Source organism: Macaca mulatta, chromosome 9 (genome assembly GCF_049350105.2).
Source record: "Macaca mulatta isolate MMU2019108-1 chromosome 9, T2T-MMU8v2.0, whole genome shotgun sequence".
NCBI lineage: Eukaryota > Metazoa > Chordata > Mammalia > Primates > Cercopithecidae > Macaca > Macaca mulatta.
In genome coordinates, this window is record NC_133414.1 from 33,163,108 (window position 1) to 33,190,228 (window position 27,121).

Consider the following 27,121-nt stretch of genomic DNA (forward strand, 5'->3'; position numbering starts at 1 on the left):
GGCCCCACAGGCCTTCCTGCTTCCCCTTGTGCTATACCACATCCCATGACTGGGCAGTCCTCCTACCTTTTGAGATGTCGGAAAAGAATCTGCATTGTATCCTGGTTTGGCTTTGGCAACTGTCTGATTAGGTCCTTAACAGCAGCGACTCGCTGTCTTGGTTCTTGCTCTGAAAAAAGATAATAACCAGATATTTTACAGCAAATTCTTATGAAACTGAAAGCAATGTCACAGTTTGGAAGCTGATATTTGGTAATACACAGTGACACCTGGTGGTCACATTTAAAATGTTTGGAGTAAAACAATCGAAAATACTTGCTTAAAGTAAGATAAAAAAATAGGGTGGCTTAATCTGTGCAAAGAATTTTCAATATCTAGAAAAAACTGAGTAGAATTACATACTTACTAATTGCATTAACAAAATCATTAAAATGATTAAATGTAAAAAGAGGTTCTGGTAATTCTCGAAAAAACATTTTGAGTGCTCCAGTAATGACATGAATATCTTCCCATTTACTGTCATTCAAGTCCAACTTCTCATCTGAAAAACAGCAGGAATTGGACATTTTAAAAAATTACTTTAAGCCAGTTCAAAAAGTTATGAGTGATGCATTTGAATAACAACAGGAAATATAATCTTACCGTGATTGACTGCAAACCTTAGCTTCTGGATCACTGCGAGGTTGCCACTTACTCTGTATATCCCATCAACATCCAAACCTAAGAGACAATAATAATTTGTGTGTGTTTAAAGTACGTGTTTGCCTCTTCTGAACATGTTTGCATGTGTCAGAATTCTCACTCATTAGCATTAGCCTAAAATCAAATGGGCAAATATTCTTCTTCTCTAAATGGCTTCTGGTAGATGCTTGGCAGGGGAGAGAGATGGAGATTTGCTCTGAATTCTGTTTAATAAACAGCAGTAATTCTACTCTGCTCATCATATAGACTGTGAATCAGCTCAAGGAAGTGGTTTCATTAATCTTAAAACACTAACAATTTCAAATACATTTCTGAAAACATCTGGGGATAATTCAAAATTAAAGGAAGCCAGCAGGTAAAATCGGCCCATGCATATTTTGCACACCATTTGATAATGTAAACGCACACATTGTAAAAACTTTATTGAAAGCATCTGTCATATTAAATGTTTCTAATAAGTGAACAATATAACCACTAAACTAACGGTTCTATAAAAACAATACAAAATGTGCTATAATTTATTATTTTCTTTTATACATGAAACAGAATCATCTGAAATTCATACAGTTAAGCCCTGAAATTTCAGGTATTCATTAAATGATAATAATGTACAAATTCGAATGTACACTATTCATTTAGCTTCAAATTAAGACAATAGTGTGGCATCCCTATTGCCATGCTGACAAGAAGAGTCAATGAGACAAGAGACTGGCAGAAATTACAAATTGAATTACATGTTTTAATTGTACAAAATTTTTTCATGATATAGAGGTAAGTTAATGTGATTACAATCAATATACTACTATTTATATAAAACTAGTATAAATATTATAGCTATGTTTAAATTAACCACAATAGAAATTAGTTTGTCATATTTTACAGAAAATGACATAAAAATTTTTATCTCATGAGACATTTGTGGTTGACCTAACAGTTTAAAATGTCATCTGATTTTTAGAACAGAAGAAACTTAATAAGTAAACATAATCTCCTCAGACCTTACACATTGTCAGATTATTTCTTAAAAATAAACTCAACTTCACAATCACTACCTTCTTCATTTTAAGCAAATGCTTAAATGAAATGGCTTCAAAGAAAAGCATATACTTAATTAACTGCGAGTACCAAGCATTCAATAGATGCCTGGAGAGGTCCTATTTGAAACAGGTGTAAACAGGTGTAAACATGTGTTTTTGTAAACAAAATTATTTTCTTAACCTCTTAGGACTATAGGGAACTTTTGGTTGCATCACTCAAAATCATAAAAATTCTGGGAATTTTGATGGCAAAACAAGAAGCTGGTTTGCTTAATGTAAAAAAAAAAAAAAAAAAAAAAATCAAAATCCTTCTCTTACCATATTCTTCAACATGTTCAATACATAACTTCACAAACTTTGGTACTGTGCCATTCTCTCTTTGACACAGATTAGCAAGATTGGATCCAAATACCTGATCTGAAAAAGATTTATTTTTAAAAAGTCGATCACCTTGCTAAAATTCAGTTCATGAAATGGCTAACCATTCAGAGTGCAACAGAAACATCCAGTGTAACTAAATATCGTTTAACATGGCCCTATGCCTTATGCAATATGCATCTTGCCTACTTCTCCATTTTCACTTCAAACAATTCATTTCCAAACTCATAAACACCCTCACTCACTCTTGCCTGAGAACCTTTGTACTTTCTACTGCTTTTTCAGAAAGCAATTGTCCACCCAATTTGGCTCCTTCTTATCACTCCTGGTCTCAGCTAAAATGTCACCTACTTTTAATAACCCCTCTGACCATCCTTACCTAAGAGAACCCAATTCCAGACACATCCTGTTTTATTACTGTTAGATTCATAGTATTTGTTACTATTTCACAATCATCTTGTCTACTTCCCACTTAAGTTTCATGAGGGCAAGGACCATGTAGTTCCTGAACACCAACAGGTATTCATAGCACCTAGGCTTGTGCCTAGCATTTAGTAAATACTCGACTATTTTTAAAACTATTAAAATAAGCATATGCCCACCCATCACGTATCATCAACATTTGATTTCACAAAATATATTTCAAAGACTCTTCTATTACTCTTTCAACCCAACAGTTTTGAAATTCCATATTAGTGGTAAAAGTTCAGGAAAACAAACAATGTGAAGTGATAAGGACATAAAGTGACAACAATTTATATTTCTCAGGGAAAAGGCCTGGTGAACAAATGAGCAACAGTTTCTATTCATTTATTTGCCAGGCTTTTTTTTTTTTTTAAAGTTTTTAAAGACTCTAAACTCATCACACAAATTTATATGCTTTATTGGAGAGTACCTGTTATCCATAACTCTTAAAGTTGCTAATTTTAATTACTTAATTAGCTAGTCTCTTCCTAGAAGTCTTAAATACCTTTTTTTTTTTTTTTAAGACAGAGACTTTTATCACCCAGGCTGCACTACAGCCTCTAATTCCTGTGCTTAACGATGCTCCCACTCAGCCTCCCAAGTAGCTAGGAATAAGGGTGTGTGACACCATACCCAACTAATCTTTTGTAGAGAGAGGGTCTCTCTATGTTACCCAATCTGGTCTCAAGTTCCTGTACTCAAGCAGTCCTCCTGCCTCCCAAAATGGGGGGTTTATAGATGTGAGCCACTGCACCTGGCCTTAAATACCTTCTTAATAAAATTTGCTTATGTGTTTTAATGCAGATGCTTCACAAATAGACGGCGTTTGTTAGAAGCTTCATAACAATCTGACAGATATATACATTATAGACTATATTATCTTTATTTTATTTATGAATAAATGCCATTGTTTTAAGTCATGTATTAGAAAATTTCATCTTTGTAATTAAACATGCTTGTAAGAACTGAAAGCATACACAAGTAATGTGATTTTTAAAGAATATTTTCCTATAAAAAAAGATTGTTAGTCCATTATAGTGCTTATAAATGAAATAACAAGTAAATAAATTAGTTAGAAAAAAGCACCTTATGCTAATTTTTCAATTACCTTAAATGACAGCCAAAGGTAAAAATTATTCGTTCATTTTTCTTTCTTTCTACTATTAGTGATATTCAAAATTTCTTATTTCTTGTGATCTTTGCATCTCGAAACTAAACTTCTCATTGTCACAATTTCTAAAAATCTGCCACCCATCACATCCATGTAGTTCCTCTGAAATAGGCTTTCCTAAAAGTTTAGTTTGTTATTTGTCTGTCCACTGCTTTACTTAATAATAAACTTTTTAAAAAATCTATTTTAATTACTTAATGTCTTTTAATAACTGTACTTAAATACTTGAATAAAGAATATTCTTACTGTTTGAAAATGTTAATTTGAAACATCTTATTTATGTAGACCAACATTCATTATTATCAACAATACTTCTACCAACCTTTAATATAACCTTTTTCACGAACAGCTTGCAAAGTGGGGCGTCGTGTAAGAAACTTCTTTAAGTTTTTCTTGGTTTTTTTCTGTTCTGAAGAATCTATGCTAGATACTTTAAAGGCTTAAGACAAAAGGACGGTAATAAGCATTTGTAAAAGTTTTGTTGATACAAGTTTTTCCAGCCAGCATGCAAAACATATTAACCTCATATGTCAAGATCATAGTACAATTCACTTATTTTAACTTCAATGTGGTTTAAGGACAAGATGTGAAGAATTACATTAACACAGAACCCATTTCAAAGTTATAAACTAAACCAAACATTTCATTTTTATCACTAAAAACAGATGAAAACCATACATTCTATGGTATATCTGCCAAGACATCCCTAATTTACTCTAACATATTCATTATTTCATAAATTATTAACTACTTATCTTTATTGATTATCCATTAGTTTTAGAAGGTAAAATGACCACCAAAAAGTAAAAATACATAAAATACACAACAAACAAAAGAATCCCTATCTTCACTGAACAAGAAAACTGGAGATACACACAGATATATATAGAGATATAAATATAGACATATAATTATCATAACTATTATACTTGTACTTTAAGCTAACTTTCATCATAATTATTTGTACTTTGAGCTACAAATGGGACTACACAAAAAATGTCCTCCATTGCCTTGAGTCTTGATTTATTTTTCTGTTATAGTAACAAAAATTCAAAAGGTATATTTCTTGAAAGTAAGTCTATTTGGGGAAAGTTGAGGGCATGAAGAATCTATAATATAGAATAAAAAATAATCACATTTTTATGTTAAATTGCTACCTGTTGACAATGTCAGTAATAGGCCTCAAGTTCATTAGAAATACAGAAAAGTAGAACTGATTTTCTAATCATTCAGTTAATATGAAGGCCAAAAAGTTCTTAGTTAAACGTGGATTTGTTAAAATGGACTGAACAAAGTACCAAGTCACACAGCTAATGGCCTATTTAAGCAATGTATAATTCACAAGGGGCCAACATTAGAAAATGCTTTTCTTAAAGCTGCTGTCTTTCACTATGCACCTTTCTGTAGTAAGATCTGGAGATAGGAAAGCATGCATCTGTTTACATGCACAGACACACCCTAGTCCAGAGACGGATGCCTGGTGTCCAGTAGGAAATCACGGTACATATTCCATGACTTTTGACTTCTTAAAGTGTAAGATTCTATGTAGAATCTTAAACAGTAAGTATATATTTTTAAATCAGTAAAGTTCAGCTTGCTAGAGGGCTCAACAGAAATGCACTATACTTCTCTGAAAGCAGCACAACACCTTAAAATTAATGAGATGCCACAGGATGCATACTATTAGGCTGAAAAACGACAATAATGAGTTAAGAAGAAAGACGGCTGATACAATGAGACTGCACTTGTTAACTGCATAACCTTTTTGTAACATTGGACATTCCATTCAGCTTTTATATATGTATTTAAAACTTTCAAAATGCTAAGAGAACAAGCTCAAATCCTTAGCAAAATAGGAAAAGGACAACTTACAACGAAGCTTTTTGGGATCCTTTTGTTCCTTTTCTTTATCATGCTTTTCTATTCCTGGTGAATCTGGGAGTATCTCCTCTTCAATTCCTTCATCAGTGTCTACTGCCTATTGGTTAGATATTTCCCAAACATATATTACACTTCTAGTATTACTATAGTTGGAATGGCACAATTCTCACAATGACTATTGTAAATGACTCTTCCAAACAATTTTAGGAAACCAATTAACATACAGTATGTATGACTTAGATATTTGATAAATACTTTTTCTCTCCCTACATGGCATCAATTTTGATTTTTTTAAAAGAAATTATTGCTGAAAATTCACAGGATAATGTTAGTTTACACTGATGATGACGCTACCTTACCTAATTTTAATCAACTTTTAGTGACACTAACAGTTAAAAGGTAAGGCTATAATTTATGGTGAAAAACACAATAGAGCTACATTCTCTGACAACAGTACAAGACTTCTACACATGGACCTGACAAGAGTATTACCCTGTAACAACAGGACAAGACTCATCCTCCAGACTCATGGTTGTCAACTGAAAGAAATCATAGAGCGGCCAGGCGTGGTGGCTCACACCTGTAATCCCAGCACTTTGGGAGGCCGAGGCAGGCAAATGACCTGAGGTTAGGAGTTTGAGACCAGCCTGGCCAACATTATGAAACCCCGCCTCTACTAAAAATACAAAAAGTAGCCAGGCGTGGTAGCACACGCCTGGAATCCCAGCTACTCAGGAGGCTGAGGCAGGAGAATTGTGTGAATCTGGGAGGCAGAGACTGCAGTGAGCCAAGATTGCGCCATTGCAGTCTAGCCTGGACGAGAGAGTAAGGCTCTGTCTCAAAAAAAAAACAGAAAAAAAGAAATCCTAGAGCTCATCTATAACTTAACTAAGGTCACTTGTACAGACTAAAGAATGACTGAGTTCTCAAAACTAAAAACCTTCGCTCTGCCGTCACATGGAGATCTTTACTCCACCAGGAATTCATTTTTGTGGATGGTGTAAGGAAGGGTTCCAGTTTTTTCTTGGATTCCCAGCTGCACCAGCACCATCTGCTTCCTCTACAGTGCTCTATCTGGCAAAACGTGTCCACAGGTACGTGGGTCTGTTTCTATGTTCTTTATGGTTTCAGAGGTACGTATGACTATCCCTGCATGGATACCACACTTTATTAAGGAATATGGCTTTTCAAAGACGATGTATGATAGTGCAAGTCCTTTTTCTTTCTTCTTCAATAATATCTTAGGTATTCTTAGCTTTTTGCATTTCTATATAAATTTTAGAATAAGCTTTTCAAGTTCTACCAGAAAAACTACTGGGATTTTAAATGAGATTCAAAAATCTCAAGTCTATAAATCATTTGGAAGAATGTTATATCTTTATATTATTGAATCTTTAAATGCATGAACAGGATATGCTTCTCATTTACTTAGGTTTTCTTCAGTGTCTCTCAGTAAAGATTTGTAATTTTCCCTGCAAAGTTCTTGCACCTCTTGCTACATTTAGTCCTTGGTATCTTCTGACACTTTGGAAACAGTATGTATTTTAAAATTTCTTAATCAAAAATACAGGCCAGGTGCAGTGGCTCCACACCTGTAATCCCAGCACTTTGGGAGGCAAAGGCGGGCAGATCACTTGAGGTCAGGAATTCAAGAGCAGCCTGGACAACATGGTGAAACCTCATCTCTACTAAAAATACAAAAACTCAGGCAGGTGTGGTGGTGGGTGCCTGTTATCCCAGCTACTTGGGAGACTGAGACAGGAGAATCACTTGAACCCGGGAGACGGAGGGTGCTGTGAGCTGAGATCATGCCACTGCACTCCAGCCTGGGTGACAAAGCAAGACTCTGTCTTAAAACAACAACAACAAAAGAAACGTGTGTACGTGTGTGTGTGTGTGTGTGTGTGTGTGTGTGTGTGTACGTATGTATAAAATCATCTCTCTTCACTTGGCTTATTCCCTGAGCCTGTAGGTCTCAATTACAAAAATCTACTTTCTCTGCAAGGCCTTCCCTAACTAATACACTAGGTTTGCCCCAATCAGTATTTTTACAGAATGCTGTACACCTCCTACCATCATAACACTCATCACATTTCATTTTATTAACTGTTATCTGTCTTGAATAATCATCTGTCTGTGGCTATAACCTCAGCCTAGGAAAGTGCAGTATCTGACTGTGTGCTGCTATGTCCCCAGTGCAGACGGCATTCACATATTTGTTAAATGAATGCACGCATACTTGCTTTCAAGAGACAGTGAACAGACTACTGTGACTAGAGCTGAAAGTCCATATTGGGTAAAATCGAAGGTACATTTTGAAAAGATAGATTGGGCCTACACTGTTGAATTTTAATGAATCACAGAAAGTTTCTGAGCCATAGGGGATTAGAAAATTGACATTAGGAAGTTTCATATGGCAACGGCATTAAGGATGAATCAGTGACAGGTGAGATTAAATAGGGAAAAAAACTGTTCAGGAGGTTACTCTTATTTTGGTATTAAGATATAAAGGCCTGCCCTCATGGTTTCAGGAATAAACAGAAAAGAAAGGACAAGATTCAGAAATATCAGGCAATATTATAAACTCCAAAGGAAGAATTTATATATAGCTTCATAACTAATTTGCTAGAAGAGGTAAAGTTCTCTTTTACTTCCCATAAGTAGTATCTTTCATTTCTCTGTCATTAATATAATATGATGCTCAATGAAGAGTCATGTCCCCATGTGGCGGAAGGCGAAAAGGAGAATACAGAGTATAAAAAAGTGAAAGCCAGGCACGGTGGCGCACACTTGTAGTCTCAGCTACTTGGGAGGCTGAATGGGAGGATGGCTGGAGCCAAGGAGTTCAAGGCTGCAGTGAGCTATGATTGTGCCACTGCTCCAGCCTGGGTGATGGTAAGACCCTGTTTCAAATAAAAAAAGTACAGCCCCCAGCTGCTTACTAATGTTCTTACTAATATACCTGCAGAATGTAAACCTGGGATTCTTTCTGGTTGTTGTATACAAAGAAGAAGAAATATACCAGGAACACAAGGGTATGAATAGCTTGGAGGGGAGGGGCAGAAAAACTAGAGAACGGTCACTAGAAAAGAAAAAGTGCTAATGAAAAGCCTACAGCTTCTTTCATTTCACAAGCTCGCCTCAGACTTCTTCCACCAAATAGTATTATTTCCAACTCACTCAGTTATTGAATAAATACTATGTACTAAGCACTATTTACCCCTTCTTTTTGAACTATTTTTTTTTCAGCCAATGCCTGATGGGAACATTATTTCAAATCCATTGGTAGCAAACATCACATAAGTGAGAATGTTAAATCATTCACCAGGCCTGGGGGGCTGCTAAATTGACCATTGTTTTTTCCACCTCTGTCAAAACATATATAAAGTGTCTTTTCACATATAGATTGCAATCCGGATATACAATAAGCAATTAAAAAAAAAAAAAAAAAGCTCTGAAGTAAAAATTTTACCTAAGTCAAAGACATACCTGATTATTGATTGTACTACTAAGAACTTTAAACCAATCATTAATAACAGTGTCATTGTCGGACTGAATTAGCAGTTCTGTCCCTTGTCGAGTTTTCAGCTTTAGAGAAAAGCAGGGAGAAAGAGTATGGTTGGTTTGTGCTTTCAGCAAAATACATGCATACCTTTAATTCAAAGTTAACAAAACCACCAAGAGTGCTGCCATATATTATGTAACAATGATGTAAGGTTAAAGTACTACACAGCTATGGAATACCTTTTTGGTTTGAAATAATATCAGTTGAATAAAAAAACAAAGTTGTTTCTCACAATAAATTCTCATAAAATCTAATAATTTAGGATCCCAAACACCATCACACAAACGCCATAAAACCTGCTGAAACTTGTATGTTTATCACTTAAAAATCCGTTCAAGTATCAAAGTGGTGCATTCTAAATTAGAATAAAGAAATAAAATCTATGATATTTTTACACAACCTGAGAAATTTTTTTCTCTCTGGCTAAAAAATACAGAAGAAAGAATACATAAAGACTTTCAATATTTCCTACTTAGTAGGTAAATATAATGGCTTAGTACAAAGAGCAGGCATAAATGTCACACCCCTTTTGGGTGGAAGTATTACTAAATTAAGTGTCAGATCATGAGCTGAAAAAAGAATACTATGTATTATTCTATATGAAGGCAATAACTAATTTATGTACAATCTCTGTTTTGCAAGGTTTCTTACACTTAAGTGAGGAAGAATTTTGACACATTTGTGGAAAGCACTTCTCCCATTTTCTGATTAAAAACTGATTTTTTTTTTCCTAGAGGAAGATATGGCAATGTTTCCCAAACAACATTCTGAAAGATGTATTCCTCAAACAGTTTCACAAATACATTTTTAAAAGGTGCCCTCAAAAAATAAATTTTTGAAAAAGTTATGTAATATTAACCTGGAAAATACTGGATTGAAGAAAATCTAACTAGATTCTCTCCTTCAAGATGTCACAGGCTTTTGATGTTCTAGGGAATATAGGAATAAAATATACACTGCTTCCCAAATTTACTTGACCATGAAACCATTTTTATTCTTGATTACCTTTTGAAACTACAAGGCTAATTCAGGAAATAGTGACTTCTTTCATGCAATTTTCTAGAGTTGGTCAAGCCAGTTTACCAATATTGAATGTTTACTGCACATAAGATACTCTGCTCTGTTACAGGTTCTTATTTAAAGGAAAAACATAGTCTCTCTACTTCAGGGAAAAAGAAAAAAAATTGTAATTATCTAATGAGAGAAATAATTGACAAATAACACAGGTACACTAAAATAAATATTATTTTTAAATATTTATTTAAAAATAAATATTTATTGTTATAAAGAAGTAGCCTCATTATTATGGTGATGGTTGTCATGAGTCTTGGAAGAAAGGGAGCATTTGGCATGGAGAGATTGGCATGGGTTGGTGCTCGAGGCAGAACAATAAAGAGTAAAAATCAGACCGGAAAACCTGGGCTCCACTTGGAAAATAGCAATTAAACCAATCTGTCTACACAACAAAACAGGAAAGGCCTGAGACATGAGACTACAAAAAGAGGCTGGGATCTTGAAGGCTGTCCACAAAATCAGTTGTCGTCTCTGGTTGGATCTCTGTAACCACACCCTTCTGGAATGGGACAGACATTGTTGCTCTTCTGTCAATAGGCTGCCTCTCTTCCCACAACTCTGAATACTTGGATAGCCTCCTGAACAGTCTTAACCAATGAATACTCTGAAAGTAATGTGTGACTTCCAAATCTAGGTCTTGAGAAGCCTTGCAGGTTCCACCCTCACCCTCTTGGAATCCTGAAGCTGTCACTTGATGCAGCCTAGGGTAGCTCCCTTGAGAATGAGAGATCTTGTGGACAAGGCGGCCTAGCCAATGGCGGGCACCAATACTAGCCATGAGGTCACCTTATACCATCCAGTTCCAATCAAGCCACTAGATGACTGAAGCCTCATGAATAGTCCTCAGTGAGATAAGAAGAAAAATCACCCAGCTCAGCCCAGGTCAGGCTGAGCAAACAAAATGTTCTTTTCTTAAACTACTAAGTTTTGAGGTGGTCTCTTATGCAGCAATAAGTAACTAATACAGATCATATATTGCTGGGGAGAGTTTGAAAGATAAAATGGAAAGGTTTAAAAAAAAAAAAACTTTACTTTTTAGATCAGTTTTTGGTTCTAGAAAAATTGAGAAGACATAGAGATATCCCATACACACCCTGCCCACCCCCACATACATTCCCCCGTTATCAACATTCCCCTTAATTTACTTTTTAATATTAGATTTGGTAAGTAAAGAGAACCACATCCTTTTTATTATTGCTGGGAAAAGACAGGATTTGTGAAACAAAGGCTTGTAATATGCGGTCTGAGTTCAAACAACTTATGCAAATAAAGCCAGTTTTTACACCAGTTTTCTTAAATTACAATACCATCTAACTTAATCACCAACTTTGCCTTAATTAGTCACAATGAAAGACTATTTCTCAAAATAGCTCAAAAAACAGAACATCCAATTACTAGTTTAGAATGTGTTATACTTAGAAAAAAATGTATTACCTCAAATACATTCTTTTTGCTGGATTTATCCTTGGAAGCCATCTCAATTGTTGCCCCCTTCAGGTCCACCGTGAACTCTGGTTTGGACTGATTACTGCCGAACTTCATTTTTGAAAAAGAAAAAACCTTCATGTGATACTCACATATATGCGTATTCAAAAAGAATTAAGAACAATTTTATATTGTTAACAATAAATCAAACAGATTTTCTCAAATTCTTTTTTCTCTATTATAAAGTAACAATTTCTACTTTAGAAATTGAAAAATATCTAGAATATATGAATACACAATTCATAGAAAACAAAATAAAATGACTCAACTTCCATCATAATATAAAATAAATATATATACATATGCAAAGCCAAACTGAAATATTTTTTTACCCATCAGAATGGGAAAAATTTTTTTTTCAAAACTATGTTGGTGAGGCTATAGACTAAAAAGGCCTCATATGCAAGTGGGATGTAAATTGGAACTACTCCTAGAAAAGAAAAATTGGTAATGCTATATTTGCAAATTTACAAATGCATGTATACTTTGGCTTGGCAGTTCTGCATCTTGGAATTTATCCTAGACTATACACGACTATGTAAAATGCTATGTACACAAAGGCAATACTCTTATATATGTAATAAACAGTATCAGGTAGATAACAAGTGCATTTTCCAACTAATAAACATTCTCTAAACCTGATTTTGTGCTTTCAGAAGTATTTCCTTATTCAGTAGTTACGCTGTTAACAACAAGTTGTGGAAACAGAAAACACTAAGTCCCATATTCTTTTATCTTTGTCAGAAACTGTAACTAAAGACAGATGCTATAAAGCTTCAGCAATTTTATGAGGAACTACAAAAAGAACGGGAAGACAGTTGTTATGGGTAGGTTCAGAAGTACTTAGCTAGCTATTACATTTTCTTAACTAGATAAGGAAAAGATTAGCAAAAGTAGTATAAAATTTATGTTAAATATACATTTACTCTGTACCTTGACATCTTTAAATTTCTGTTTAGTCTGTTAACTAAGAATAAAAAGTAACATTCCCATGGTATTGAAAAGTTTAAAGGCTTTAAACCCTCTAAAGTCTACTGAATTGTAATCTAAAGATCATAAAAATCTGTTATAAATATTTCCTACAGAGAATTTCATTTGCTAAAATATTTCAAATCAAATTAACTTGTCATTAGAAATTATCTTACCCAACTTTATGATAACTTATTCACTATTTGTAATCTCAGTAACTCTATTCAGGAGCTTCACATTTAAAATAGAGTTTGCCTCAACCTGCTCCCTTTTACATCTTTTTAGCTAGCAGTGTGAACTTAAACAAAATTTAGGATTAATAATAAAATTTATTAGTGGAGTCAATGAAAATTTTGAGATATTACATGGAATTTATTTGTGGAATCATAATAAAAATCACAATAGAAATTGTAACTGTATCCTACAAAGTCTTTGCCTGAAGTAGCATTGTCAATCAAAAGACAAATTAAACATAAAGCTGTATGTTGGGCACAGATAACTTCCTGAACACAAATGATGTACTGCAAATGTTATCAAATTTGAACATATATTTAACAAAATGACAAAAATCAATTATTTAATTTGTTGTCATTATACACGCTGTAGATGGTTAGCTCTAAGCTAAGATACAAACAAGAAACCAAGTAAGATATAGCAATTGAATACAAATACAATGACATGACATGGAATATTGCAAAAAAAAAAAAAAAAATTGCAATCACTATAGCTGGCAACATTTTGTTAGTTATTATTTTCCAAAATCTAGTCCCACTTTTCTCTACTGTAATCAACCTCCCCACCAACGTATTCATGGCAAAGAAAACATAATTATTGTGGCAAAGGGCATGCAACAGGAACACATACAGTGACAGCTGAAACAGGATCAGACTTTACATATGCAACAGCAGGCCGACGACGGACAGAGTTTTTCCAAGAAGAAAGCAGCGAAAGCAAGAGCTCAGAGACTGAGCCTTGTTGGCAGAAGGACTTGATGGAAAAAGGAAGAAAATGATGATGTCATAACAATGCACAACAGCAAAATGACACACAAGAGAAAAGCATAATGGAACCAGACAAGACAAAGATACAACTCTATATGAAGACATACAACACAAGCAAAGCTCAACTTCCAAATATCTTTGCAAAGGTCCTAGAATTTATCCTGATGATTATTATATAAATTTATGTTTTATTTTTAAGATGAATGCTTTATAGAATTTATCTTAAATAGACTTGTGTTAGCCATTGACAGGAGTCACGTTAGGCCCTTCACGATCTAGATTAGACCCCGTCCAAAACCCCCTAGCTTCCTCCTCATGCCCTGCTGAGTAGTATCTTCTGGTGTCCCTTTCCAAGTCATCTCTTGGGAGTAGCCCTACCATCTCACCTCCCTTTCCCTTCCTCTAGGACACTGATACTTCCTCTAGGAGACAGGGAATTTTGTCCTCTGGGGGACATCTGGTAACGTTTGGAGATATTTTTAGTTGTCACAACTAGAGGCAGGGTGCTAGTCATCTACTAAACACCCTACCGTGCACAGGACAGCCCCCCTACAACAAATAATTATCTGGCCCAAAAGAGTGACTATTTTTAGAAATTTGAAAGCATGTACAAATGAATGTTTGAATAACTACCAATATTTATGGGTTGATTTTTTAAATGCTCAAGGAATATTGTGAATGATAACTGAAAAGAAGCACAACATATGTCATGTTACACTGAACCTGTTCACTTGTCAGTCTTCCCCACTACTACGTAAGCTTTGAAGACAGGGACCATGTTATTTCTTTCTAAACCCAAAGCTTAACAATGCCCAGAACACAGCAGGCTTTTAGGTGTGTTGAACAAACAAACAAACATACACACATATATTTCCGAGGTGAAATGAGGTGAGAAAAAAGCAAATGTAAGTTTATGTTACTGATACAGCAATCCAGTAGGTAACTGTTTTCCATTCCAGAAAACCACTAGAAGGTACCTGCCCTAGAGGAGAAGAAAAGGCTCACTAGATTTTTGGATGAGGCAGCACCAATGTAAAATATTTCTTATAAAGCGAAATTGCATGCAGCCTCTGTGCATTTCATTTACTCAATTTTAACCATCTACTGTCTGGAAAAAAAAAATCAATACAAACCAAGAATAATTTTTTAAAAATAGAACTTTGAATAGCGTGGGTGACTCTGCTCAGTGTTCCATCAATGAGTACATGCCCTCTAGTGAGTACAAGATTTGAACCTGCTGTTTCCTCAAGTGGATCTCAAGTTTTTGTACTAAGTGTGAATCTAATTTTTAAAGAACTATACAGATTTCTCCTGTAATGTGGCCCCTTTAACATAAGCCATTCAAACTTGACTGAAGGAAAAGTTATTCCTCCTAATACCAAAGGAAATACGGGCTCCGCTAGAGATCAGCTTCTGTATAGCATCTTCCTAAGGAATATTCAAGAGCAGTTTTCACTTGAAGTGACTGTTGGTTTTTTGGCTTATATTTTAGCCTTAGAATCTTATCTTCGGATAAGATGTGATTCTGCTGTATAAAGAGAATACACTTTACCTATAACAGATCTAGTTGGTGACTGAGCAGATCAACAAGGCTAGAATTCTTTAACATTTCTTTCAATAATCCCAATTCCAGAGTTAAAGAGCATCCTGTTTCTCTAAATTTTGTTATTTATGAATATTGTGGGGTCATAATACATTATACACACTTACATGATTTTTAAATAATCTTACTTCCTTTTACTTAGGCCATTCAAATTAGTTCTCGTTCCCTTAAATATGTAGCGATGGGTAAAGCAAAACAGTCTGAGGTTTTAAAATTAGTCATAAAATACAAATTAAGAATTGACTGTACAACGAAGCATTTTACCACATTTTTAATCTTGTTTAGTCTTTACTGAGACTATAAAATGGTGTGGTTATGTTTTTTTAAATTATACCTATCTGAAATGATTATATTATTAATACTATATCAATAGTAATAAGATGTCATTTGAAAGATAAAAATTAAAATAGCGACTCCCTATAATTAAAAATTCATTGAGAATTCTAAAATTTCAAAATTAGTTAGTTCGGTAAATTTTAAACTATGTTTTGGTTATTGCTACATGGTAACATAGTAATACAACCTTGGCTGATAAACACAAATACCTCACCTCCTTTGTCAGTACTAGTTTTAATCATGAGTTCTGAATCATGTAAGATCTTCTAGAGTGAAAACTTTCAATTAAAAAAAAAAACAATGTTACCATCCTGTGCTAACGATTATGTACTAGAAGGTATTCATTTAACATCTTTAAATTCAAAGTTTTCATTTCATTTAAATCACGTACAAACCTGCCCACCTATAGGATGCTCTGTCTACTGGTTTCATCTGTACCTGCCACAACCTTCAATCTTTAAGTATCAGTAATTATCAAATAAGTGATCACTATCCAGCTGTCTTCAGATACTTTCAAAAATGCCTTATTAATCTATTATTGCTTCTCCATTCCTTTTCTTTCATCCATTTTCTTCACTCAATTTCAAATAAAAGTTGAGCCATAAGTAGGAAGAAAGAAACAATTACACAGTGCTCTAGAAATGCATTAATGCGAAAGAGCCCCACATGTTTCACCTTGGGGAAAAGGAGAAAGACATAATTATCCATTTACTTTAAGATATGTCAAACCAGAATTTCAACCCTTTCACAGGTCATTTCCACTGGAATGGCCGAAGAGGGAGCAAATTAAAGGATTAGAAAAGCAAAACAGAAGGAACTATCTAGAATGTTCACATCCATGCTCAATTCATGTGGATTTTTAGGTTTCCTCATCAGAGAAGCTGAGGACTAACATGTTCTGTGGCATCTGGGGTTCAGAACCATGTTGCATGGCTGCATGATAAATGTGGACAACTAAAATTTGCTTAAATTTTATAAACGGACTTTTCTTTCATCAAACATAAGACCCATAGGTTTTGTATTAATTTTAAAGAAACTCATTAATTGTAATAAAATATTGGTTACGGTAGAATATGAGGTAGACAAAATACATTCAGAATACCTTTATTTTAAATTTTACTTGAGCATTAGCACTTCAAATTCAATTACCAAAAACTTTCGTAAATAGCCAAAACATGGATTCTAGAGCCAAAAAGCCAAAGTTCTAAACCCAGATCTGCCACTTGGTAGCTGTAAGACCTTGAGCAAATTATTATACTTAACTGTTTTATACCTCATTTTCTCATCTATGATGGGGGAAGGGCGAGATCAGAGCAATAGCTATCCCAGCGTTAAGGAGACAATATAGACACAATCCTCTGCACCGAGAACATATGTGGGATACATAATGAGCATTCAAAAAATGTAGCTATTGGCCGGGCGTGGTGGCTCAAGCCTGTAATCCCAGCACTTTGGGAGGCCGAGACGGGTGGATCACTAGGTCAGGAGATCGAGACCATCCTGGCTAACACGGTGAAACCCCGTCTCTACTAAAAAAATACAAAAAACTAGCCGGGCGAGGTGGCGGGCGCCTGTAGTCCCAGCTACTCAGGAGGCTGAGACAGGAGAATGGCCCGAACCCGGGAGGCAGAGCTTGCAGTGAGCTGAGATCCGGCCACTACACTCCAGCCTGGGCGACAGAGCGAGACTCCGTCTCAAAAAAAAAAACAAAAAACAAAAAACAAAAAACAAAAAATGTAGCTATTATGTGTCACAAATTATAATTTTTAATGTTTGTATTAAAAATTACAAAATTACAAATAACTGAAGAGTAGAGTAATGATAGTAAGCACTCAAATATGTTAAAAGCTTCAAAATCCCAAAAGTAATGGTGACATTTCTTTTTCTTTTGAAAGCTGGCTGACAAACCAGACACTGACACCTGAAACACTGATTCGTAACCAATGGTCAGATCACAATTCAAGATACAGCTTGCCACATTACTGCTTATTTTCTGACTAAATATCTGAAGGAGCAGAGTCACAAACACAGCAAAGCTTTAATATCCTGAAAATGAATCAAGAAATGTATTTGCTCTATAATGCCCAAGTAATGAGCCCACTTTTCAGTTGAATGGATAAAACAGAATCTATTGATTTTAATAATACCACTAATTAGACTGTCCTACTCACTCCTTTTTTTCTCTCATAAGTTAAAATGAACCTTTAAGAACATTTTATTTATTTTTATTTGCACACCAGCTGTAACTAAAAGGACTCTGGAAATTACCTTTTGAAATTCAGGTACAATACTATTCACATAATTTAAATGTATAAAATCTCCAAAGAGAAGAAATACTTACCCAACTTGTGCTACTTCCTTGAGTTTTGGTAAAAAGTAAAGAAGAACCCTGCAACACCGCCCAAGAAGACAACCAGTTCTTTCTGTAATTATAAGGATGACCGATTAAAGTTCCAATCTCGAGTTCTTTCAGCCAAATTCAAAAAATTAACACCTACTTAGCTCTTATCAATGTTATCTACGATTTACAGCCCTTGTTGACATTTTAGTTGTTTTTGTTGGGGATAGATACTAATGAAATTTATAGTCATTTTATGGTTCAAACCTGATAATGAAGGCCCCAAAACAAATGAAGTTAATCAGAGAAGTAAGTTATCACAAATAACTATGAATGAATGATGCAGGTAATTATGTTCACGTGAAATTAATACAGCACTTTGTGATCAAAGACACTAATTTATTTTAAAGTCACACAAATGGAATATTGTATTTGTCAAGAATTCTTACTCAGAGTAAAAATCAGACAAACACACTTCCCTTACTCACCTAATTCTTTACACAGACTGTTTTACATTTCTTGGTGATCTGCCTTCCCCTAATTGGGTTGGAGTACCCAGGTAGTAGGTACTAGGTACATTACAAGTATACTGATAATTGTACACTGACAGACCACATGACATTAAAAAAAAAGTTTCCTATATTACAAAAGCAACACATATATGGTGCGCAAAAACTCTGAATACAAAATGTGTAAAGGAAAGGGAATCCCATTTCTTCTCCTTCAATCCATACTCCAGAGGTAACCAATGTTAAGACTTTGGTGTAACACGGGGCTTTTAAAGAAACTGTCCACTTACCTACTATGCTATCTCCAGATACAGAGGTACACCTCACATAGCATACGCTATTATCAGTTGACCCATTTAGAACTTTAAAGCTTTTGAATACTATACCCCAGCCAGATTCCCCTCAACTTCTCCCTTATCATATTAGAGATCTTTATGTAAATGTTTCTGTCATAGGGATTGTAAATTATTTGAAAAAAGAAAAGTTTTTATTTTTTTATCTACCTCAGGCCTAGCACGGTACTTTTCAAACAGAAGGTATGAATCAGTGTTTACAAGTAGTAAAATAAATTAAAATTACCCTATATGATGAGGACACAGTTGCTAGGAAGCTAAAATGAATGTCAAATCTGTCTACCGCATGGATTTATTAAAGCTTTCCTTATAGCCAAACATATGGCCAACTTTATAAAAACCTCTAAAGGAGGTTTATTTTCTGTTTTCAGAATGTAGAATTTAGTATCTATCAATGAGACCTATTTTTTAAAAAATTACTTTTTATGTCTACTTGAACTTTATGGATTAAGAGAAGTGAAATAAAGTTAATTACTACTAAGTTTCTATGTTTCCATTTATTTCCTGTGTTTTTTTGCTTATGTTTGTTAATGCTACTTTATTTGGTAAATGGTGATTCCTATAATTACATCTTCACTGTGGACTTCTCCATATGCTTTACCATTTTAAATACTACCTTCGTAATGCTTTATGCTCTCCCGCTGGGATGAACTTTGCTACTGAGATCTCTAGTCTTGCTTTACTTTCTATACCTTCAACATACTTTATTGCTTTTATTTTTTTTTTCAACTTTTCTCAATCATCTTTTGGTGTTTCTTTTATATATAAAATTTGGTTAAGTTTTGCTTTTTTATGCTTCAGTCTGAGCAACTTTTTCTTTCAATAGATGAGTATAGTCCATTTACATTTACTGATATTGGTATTATAGATGGTGCTTTTTCTGTCTTCATTATTTCATTTTCTGGATCGCAAGATATTTTGGAAGTATTTTACTTTTTTGTAAATTCATTTTATACTCTCAGTCTTCTATTTCTTTAGATATCATCTACTGACTCCCTACTATGACAAATACTTAAATTAGCCTATTTCCACTTTAAGTAAGCTTTTGTAGTTCAATTTTCAAAATGAGAAAAACTGTAGAACTAGTAAATATATATCTGAGAACAAATATTGAATATTTAAATAGTGAAATAATGACCATTGTCTCAAGGACTAAGCACTTGTGTGACTTAGTTGCAAGGTGAATTAGTCACATTTTTTTTTTCCTGGAACCCAATTTTTTTCTCCTGAAAAAACAACTGATGTACATACTATAGTTATTCAGACTTGGATATGTGGCAGGCAAACATTACCTTAAAAATAAATGAAGTTTTCAAAGAAAACAAATAATATTATTTATAGGCAATAAAAAATTAAAACTTTCAACATGAGGCTGGGCGTGGTAGCTCACACCTGTAATCCTAGCATTTTGGGAGGCTGACATGTGTGGATCACCTGAGGTCAGGAGTTCAAGACCAGCCTGGTCAACATGGTGAAACCCCGTCTCTACTAAAAATACAAAAATTAGCCGGGCGTAGTGGCACACACCTGTAATCCCAGCTACTTGGGAGGCCGAGGCAGGAGAATTGTTTGAACCTGGGAGGCAGAGGTTGCAGTGAGCCAAGGTCGCACCACTGCACTCCAGCCTGGGCGACAGAGCAAGACTCTGCCTCAAAAACAACAACAACAACAACAACAAAGCTTTCAACATGAATGAACCTCAAGGACATTACGCCAAGCAAAATAAACTAGTCACAACAATCAAACATATACCATATCATTCCACTCATACAAAATATCTAAGGTAGTCAAAATCACAGAAACAGCAGAAAGGTTATCAAGGGCTAGGGGATGGAGGAAGAGGGAATTAGTGTTAGTAGGTATAGAGTTTCAGTGTTATGAGATGAAAAAGTTGTAGAGATCTGTTACACAACAATGTGAATATACTTAACACCACTGAGATGTACACTTAAAAATGGTTAAGATAGCAAACTTATGTATTTTTTTACCACCATAAAAAAAAACTGAAGCTTTCAAACAGAAAGTAGAATTTTGGAATACCTCGCATCTGCTACAGTGGATTTGACAATTTCCCAATACTTTTCTGACAGCACTGATGTGTGATTATTTTATATTACAAAATAAAATGTGTAAACATTTGAGAAACGAGCAAAGTTAATGAACTAGTATTTTACAAATGACCTACAAGATATTATAAAATTAAGCATGGGCAAAGATTCACTCAGATGCAACAAAGACCAACAGTTTTTAAAGTAACTGAGTATGAACCGTTCACTGTAGTTTTTCAGAGTCTTCACTACAACCAACCCTCAACAAACTACCATTTGTAGAGTTTCGGAGGAGCAGGAAAATGCACAATTATCTGAACATATCTTAAAACTTCCTCCATTTTCCACCTTTAGCTGTGAAAGGGAGGATTTTTTTCACATACTTCAAACAAAATAATATGTCACAACAGACTGACTGCAAGCAGAGATGAAAATTCAGCTGTTTTCCATTAAGCCAAATACTAAAGATTTACAAAAAATGTAAAACAATGCCTCTCTTCTCATGGAAATTTTGTCTTAGAAAACATAGTTTTTCTTCAAAAAATTTTTGTGTCAATTTGTAATAGGTTATTTTTTAAAGAATTATCCTTAAAATTTGTTTTAATTTCTCACAATATCTGTAGATATAACCTATAAGGTTATAGATATAGACCAAGGCTCTTTAGAATATTCAGTAATTTTTAAGCATTTAAAGGAAACTTCAGACCAAAAAGTTTAAGAACCACTAATACATAGGAAATTAAAGAAGATTTTGCTTAACTCTATGTAAATAAATTTGAAGATGATAGAATAGATGATATCCTTAGGCAAATATAAATTGAAAAAAATATTCCAAAAGTAGCGAAAGTCTAAATCATAGGAAAACAACAAAAGCAAAGAAAGTAGTCAAAGAGCTATCTGCACTACATATTCCCAAAATGGAGAAAGAAAAATAAAGACTCAATTCACAACTGAATTCTACCAAAGAACAGTTTAAGGGATACATAATTGTAGTATTTATAAAGCTATTTCAGAGCACTTAAAAAAAAATCTAACTACCAAAGTCTGATAAAAAATAGTTCCACGAAAGCAAACCTAAAAAACTCAATTACATGTTAATTTAAAACTCTTTAAATGCAACTTACATTACATAGAGTTTATTTCCTTAAATCACTAGGATTTCCTTAAATCACAGTAACCAAAAAATCCAACGATCCAACAGAAAAACAGACAAAGGGTATAAAGAGACAATTCAACAAAAAGGAAATACCAACAGTTTATGATACCGTAACACACTAAAAAGGAATGCAAATAAAAACATCACTTTCCCTCTTCTCTCTCCTGGCAAAAATCAAAGAATTTAACAACATACTAAACTGGCGAAAGGTGTGCAGGAATGCACGGCTACTGGAGGCAGAAACAGATTCAGTATCAGTGCAATTTGGAACACTGTTGAAATGACTTTGCAAGTGGCCTAGCAATTCCACTTTTCATAAAATTTATTTTATGGGCAGATTTGCATACTTGCAAAATGAGTCATGCAAGATGCTAAATGTAGTATTACATGTACTAGCAAAAATGATACACAACTGACATGTCTACCAACAGACAGGTGTAGTTAAAAACTTGCAAATAAATAATAGGTAAATAAACTATATAGTACAGCCAAACAATATACAACTATGCAGCAATTTAAAAACAATGTGGCAGCTCTACAAGCAAGAAGTGAAACCACCTCCAAGATAAATTGTGAAAAGATGTTTAGAAAATCTCTATACATACAAACATATACATATATATCCTATCTCTGCAGGAAAGCACTAGAATTCAGGAGACTTAACACTGGTTGCCTCTGGGGAGGGGAAGTAAAGATGGCTGGGGGACTGACTTTTCACTCAATACTTAGTCTACCTTTGTTTTTTACCATATGCATTTACTGCTTACTGAAAAAAAAAAAATTAAAGCAAATGCATCCTCAGAACCCTCTGCCTCATTACCTCTTAACTTAATATTACTTAGGAAACATGTCAAGACAAAGAAAATTTTTCATAAATCTCATGACAATCTTACATATGTGATTACATAGAAAACAAATGGTGATTCTTCAGAACCCATTGTTTATACTAAAATAATTATATTGAGAATTTTTAATTTATTTCAATCAGATGAATCATGTAAGAACATTAATGACTTGTGTACTTACCGAACCTTTTTCCCATTTTCAGCAATTTTTGTTACATTTAACAATCCATATTTCTCTTGATCCTATGGAACAGAGTAATACTGTTTATACATCACTTACAAAGACAATGAGGTCCAAGTTCTTACATATGACTGAACCAATATGGTCTCATTCTCTAAAAATTAGCTTAAAAGAAAAGATTAGTCAATGTGTAACATGCATGGTTCTAGAATATATTAAGAATATTACTTTCCTAATACTTTTGTAGTTTTTTCTTAATTTTATAATTAAACACTTCCTTTTCTCCTTAAGTCACAGCAGCTATTAGATACTTTGCTATGAAATTAGATTTCTATATGAACAAAGCAGCACTGAAAAATAATTTGTCTTTCTATTCAAAGTAATACAATGCTACAAAAAAGGAATGATTTACTTTGATAAATTCTACAAAAAAGGAATGATTTACTTTGCTGCTATTTTACAACTACATAATCTGAAAATTATTCACTATACTAACTCACTTTGTCAAAATGTAAAAATAGGTAGACCAAATACAGTGTCTGTATTTAATAAATTACTCAAAAGTTAACTGGTATGATGTAGAGAACTTGCCTTAATGTAGCATAAAAAATTCAGCATGTGCTTTATTAAGCATATTATCAGATTGTGACTTCCGCTCTAGATAAACTAGATTTACTAGCCAGCTGATGTCAAAAACAGTGACACAAGCTTTATCATCAAACCCTATAAAGGCAAAAGCCATTGTACTAAACTTAATGTTAGCTTAAAATTCTTTCAGATGGAAATCAAGACGCACTTTCTCACTGCTTTAGTTTCCTAGAAGCAAATGAAATTAAAATGAGCTGAGTCCATGCGTTGTCTGTACATAAGAAAATAGTCAATTTTAATTCAACTAAAGCACTCATGCACACACACTCTCACAAGGAAGAAATATTCCCAATTCTATTTAACTGATTACTCCGCTATATTTTCTCAATGTACTTTAATCAGAAAATATACATTTTTCTGCATGAGAGATAAACATATTATTATTTTTCTACCAATGTCTGAAAGTTTTGTCTGGTCTGATAAAAACTGACATCTGTAGACAAAGCTCACAAACTGTTATGTCAATTTATATTTTTGGTATACTGGGGACTTGGGAAATGGCCCATATGAAGTTTTATTGTAATTTTTTCATAAAATACAGCTTAAATCTCCTTAGATATGCAAGTCTGATATTCTTCATAAGAACTATGTTGCTCCTCAACAAAAACATTAATAACACAATTGTAAGTAGGTGTAGTTTTTTTTCCTTTTTCTCATAAACCCTCATGTTGACGGCTGACTTTCAACAGATCACAGCAAGGGAGCTACAAAAGATGTTAAATAAGAACATTTTTAATTTGCCACCTGCACCCCTTAAGCAGGGAGAAAACAAATCTTTCAATCATATGGGAACTAAGTAACAACATTAATCTGAGTGGATGGGCACTGATTACTTGAGCTAGGGAACACAGGAATTGGAAAGGCAGAGAGGTGGGAATTAAGCCCATTTTAAAAATGCCACAGCTGAATTTGTGTTATTTAAAAAAAAAAAAAAAAAAAAACAGCAGAGGCAGGAAGGAAACACAGGCATCAAATCAGGAAGAAAAATGAATGGAATAGCAGTAGTGACAGACAGCCTAAGCCTAAGGATGAGAAGGAAGAGTCTAGGATCAGGGATTCTCACCCAAATCAATGGATGGACCGAAACTGGCACAAAACCGCGCATGTATATATGCATATCACTCAAAGAAAAGGTCCAGAACTTTCATCAAATGGTCACAGGGATCAAGACCCAAGTACTAATGCTCTAAGTATTAATCACTAACTTGAATGTAAAGAACAAAATTTGCTACACTCAAAACGTACAAATACAAAGAACAATTCCCATACAATGTGAGACGTGCTATGAGAAAGTTATGCCTAACTCAATCTGGGAGAGAAAGAAATCAGACAGCCTCCTGGGGAACTTGACACTTGAACTAAGGAACAGGAGTCCGCTAGGCAGAAACAGCAGGAGGTAAAAACAACCAACAGTGAAAGGCACAGGGGCTAAAGACAGCATTTCATATCTGAAGGGCTTTAAATTCCCTCAAAAGTTTTGGGTGAGGTGAAGTAGCAAGAAATGAGGTAGCAGAAAGAATGCACTAAGAAAGGGTACCATGACCAGGGACCAACTAGAAAACTATTTTAATCATTACTATAAGAGATGATAAAGACCTGAATGTGGTGGCAGTGAGAGAGAAGAGGGGCCCAATTTGACAGATTCAGGAGACAAAACTGACAGGGACTTTTGTGAGGGCGAGAGCATAGATCTTGGGGAAACTGCCAAGCTTGAGCAACTGGGTAGCTGGTGATATCTCGGCTTCAACGTTACTTTAGGGCTTTTCCTGACCACTTTTAAGTAAACTTCCCATTATTTACGACTGCCCGTTTGTTTGCCTCACTGTACTTACTACAGACTAAATGTTTGTGTCCCCCAAAATTTGTATATTGAAATCTAATATCAAATGTAATGATACATGGAGGTGGGGCCTTTGGGAGATGATCAGGTCATGAAGGCGAAGCCCACATTAATGCAATTAGTGCCCTTATAAAAGGGAACCCTTGTTATTTCTGCCATGTGAGGACACAGTAAAAAGGAACCATCTATGAACCAGGAAGGTGCCCTCACCAGTGAATTTAACAGTGCCTTGATCTTGGACCACCCCTCAGCCACCAGAACTGTGAGAAATAAATTTCTGTTGTTTATAAGCCACTCAGTTTATATTTTTGCTATAGCAGCTCCAATGGACTAAGACACACTTGATGCAAAGTACAATTATGTATTTTTTTTTTACTTTTATTACTCATTATCCACTCCTTTAGGCCATAAGTTGGAACCACATCTGTTATGTTCATCAATAACCACTGTCTAGTACTGTATCTAGCATGTAGTTGGTATTCAATACATATATGATGAAGTAATTTACCAACAAATTAACAGTACTATAACAAGAAAGAAATATAACAGGGTCAGTAACAGAGAAAGCTTTAACTTTTAAATAAGTTTTTGAATTTGACATAAAAATAAATAGGCAGATGGGTAATATAGGTTTGGATACACAAGTAAGAGTTAGGAAAAACATTTAAGGCAGGGCATGGTGGCTCATGCCTGTAATCTCAGCACTTTGGGAGGCCAACGCACGCGATCAGGAGGTCAGGAGTTCAAGACCAGCCTAAGATGGTGAAACCCCGTCTCTACTAAAAATACAAAAAGTAGCTGGGCATGGTGGCGGGCGCCTGTAATCCCAGCTACTTGGGAGGCTGAGACACAGAACTGCTTTAACATGGGAGGCAGAGGTTACAGTCAGCCAAGATCGCACCACTGCACTTCAGCCTGGGCGACAGAGCAAGACTCCATCTCAAAAAAAAAAAAAAAAAAGAAAAAAAATTTAAACAGATTTTTATTTCATACTATTTAGTATACTTTCTCTACATAATATGTGTCAAAATCACCCAATGTTTTTGTGTTGCTTACCAAAAAAGCTTCATAAAAAATACCTTAAGTCCCATAAAATATATACAAACTTATACATGAGTATTTGTTGGTCTAAATATCTGATACTCTAAAAGAAACTTTATGTTAAAAATAAGCAGGAATGCTTTAATAAGGACTAGCAAATTATGGTTAAATTGAGTAACAATATTATTCTATCCTAATAGGCAAGAAAACAATAAACTTCAAATTCTACTAGGTAATCTCGGAAAAATTATACAGGTTCATAATTACTTTGCAGGCTCCAGAATTTCCAATCGATGTTGCATTCTTTTAGTAAAGTAGGTACTTCTCAATTTAGGCTAACAAGTGTGATACACCAAAATCAATATAGCTGTTCAAAATCCTCATCTTTAGTTAACTGTGTAATAATGAGATTTTTAAAATATAGAACAAGTAAACTTGCACAATTATACCTAGATCATTGAAAAAACACCAGTGTAATGAAACATCCAGAATGGG

General features: G+C 34.4%; 1 protein-coding gene across 8 annotated transcripts in view; it reads right to left on the reverse strand.

Annotated features, from left to right (window-relative positions):
* ARHGAP12 (Rho GTPase activating protein 12) overlaps positions 1-27,121 on the reverse strand; it is a 150,202-nt gene that overhangs the window by 28,235 nt on the left and 94,846 nt on the right. For all 8 annotated transcript variants that reach the window (XM_077944983.1, XM_028853289.2, XM_015146730.3 and 5 more), the window contains 10 exon segments: positions 23,098-23,159; positions 18,009-18,090; positions 11,708-11,809; positions 9,124-9,222; positions 5,626-5,731; positions 4,076-4,192; positions 2,058-2,156; positions 643-720; positions 407-541; positions 67-169 (listed from right to left, as the gene is read on the reverse strand). In XM_077944983.1, the coding sequence (XP_077801109.1) occupies positions 67-169; positions 407-541; positions 643-720; positions 2,058-2,156; positions 4,076-4,192; positions 5,626-5,731; positions 9,124-9,222; positions 11,708-11,809; positions 18,009-18,090; positions 23,098-23,159 (983 nt within the window).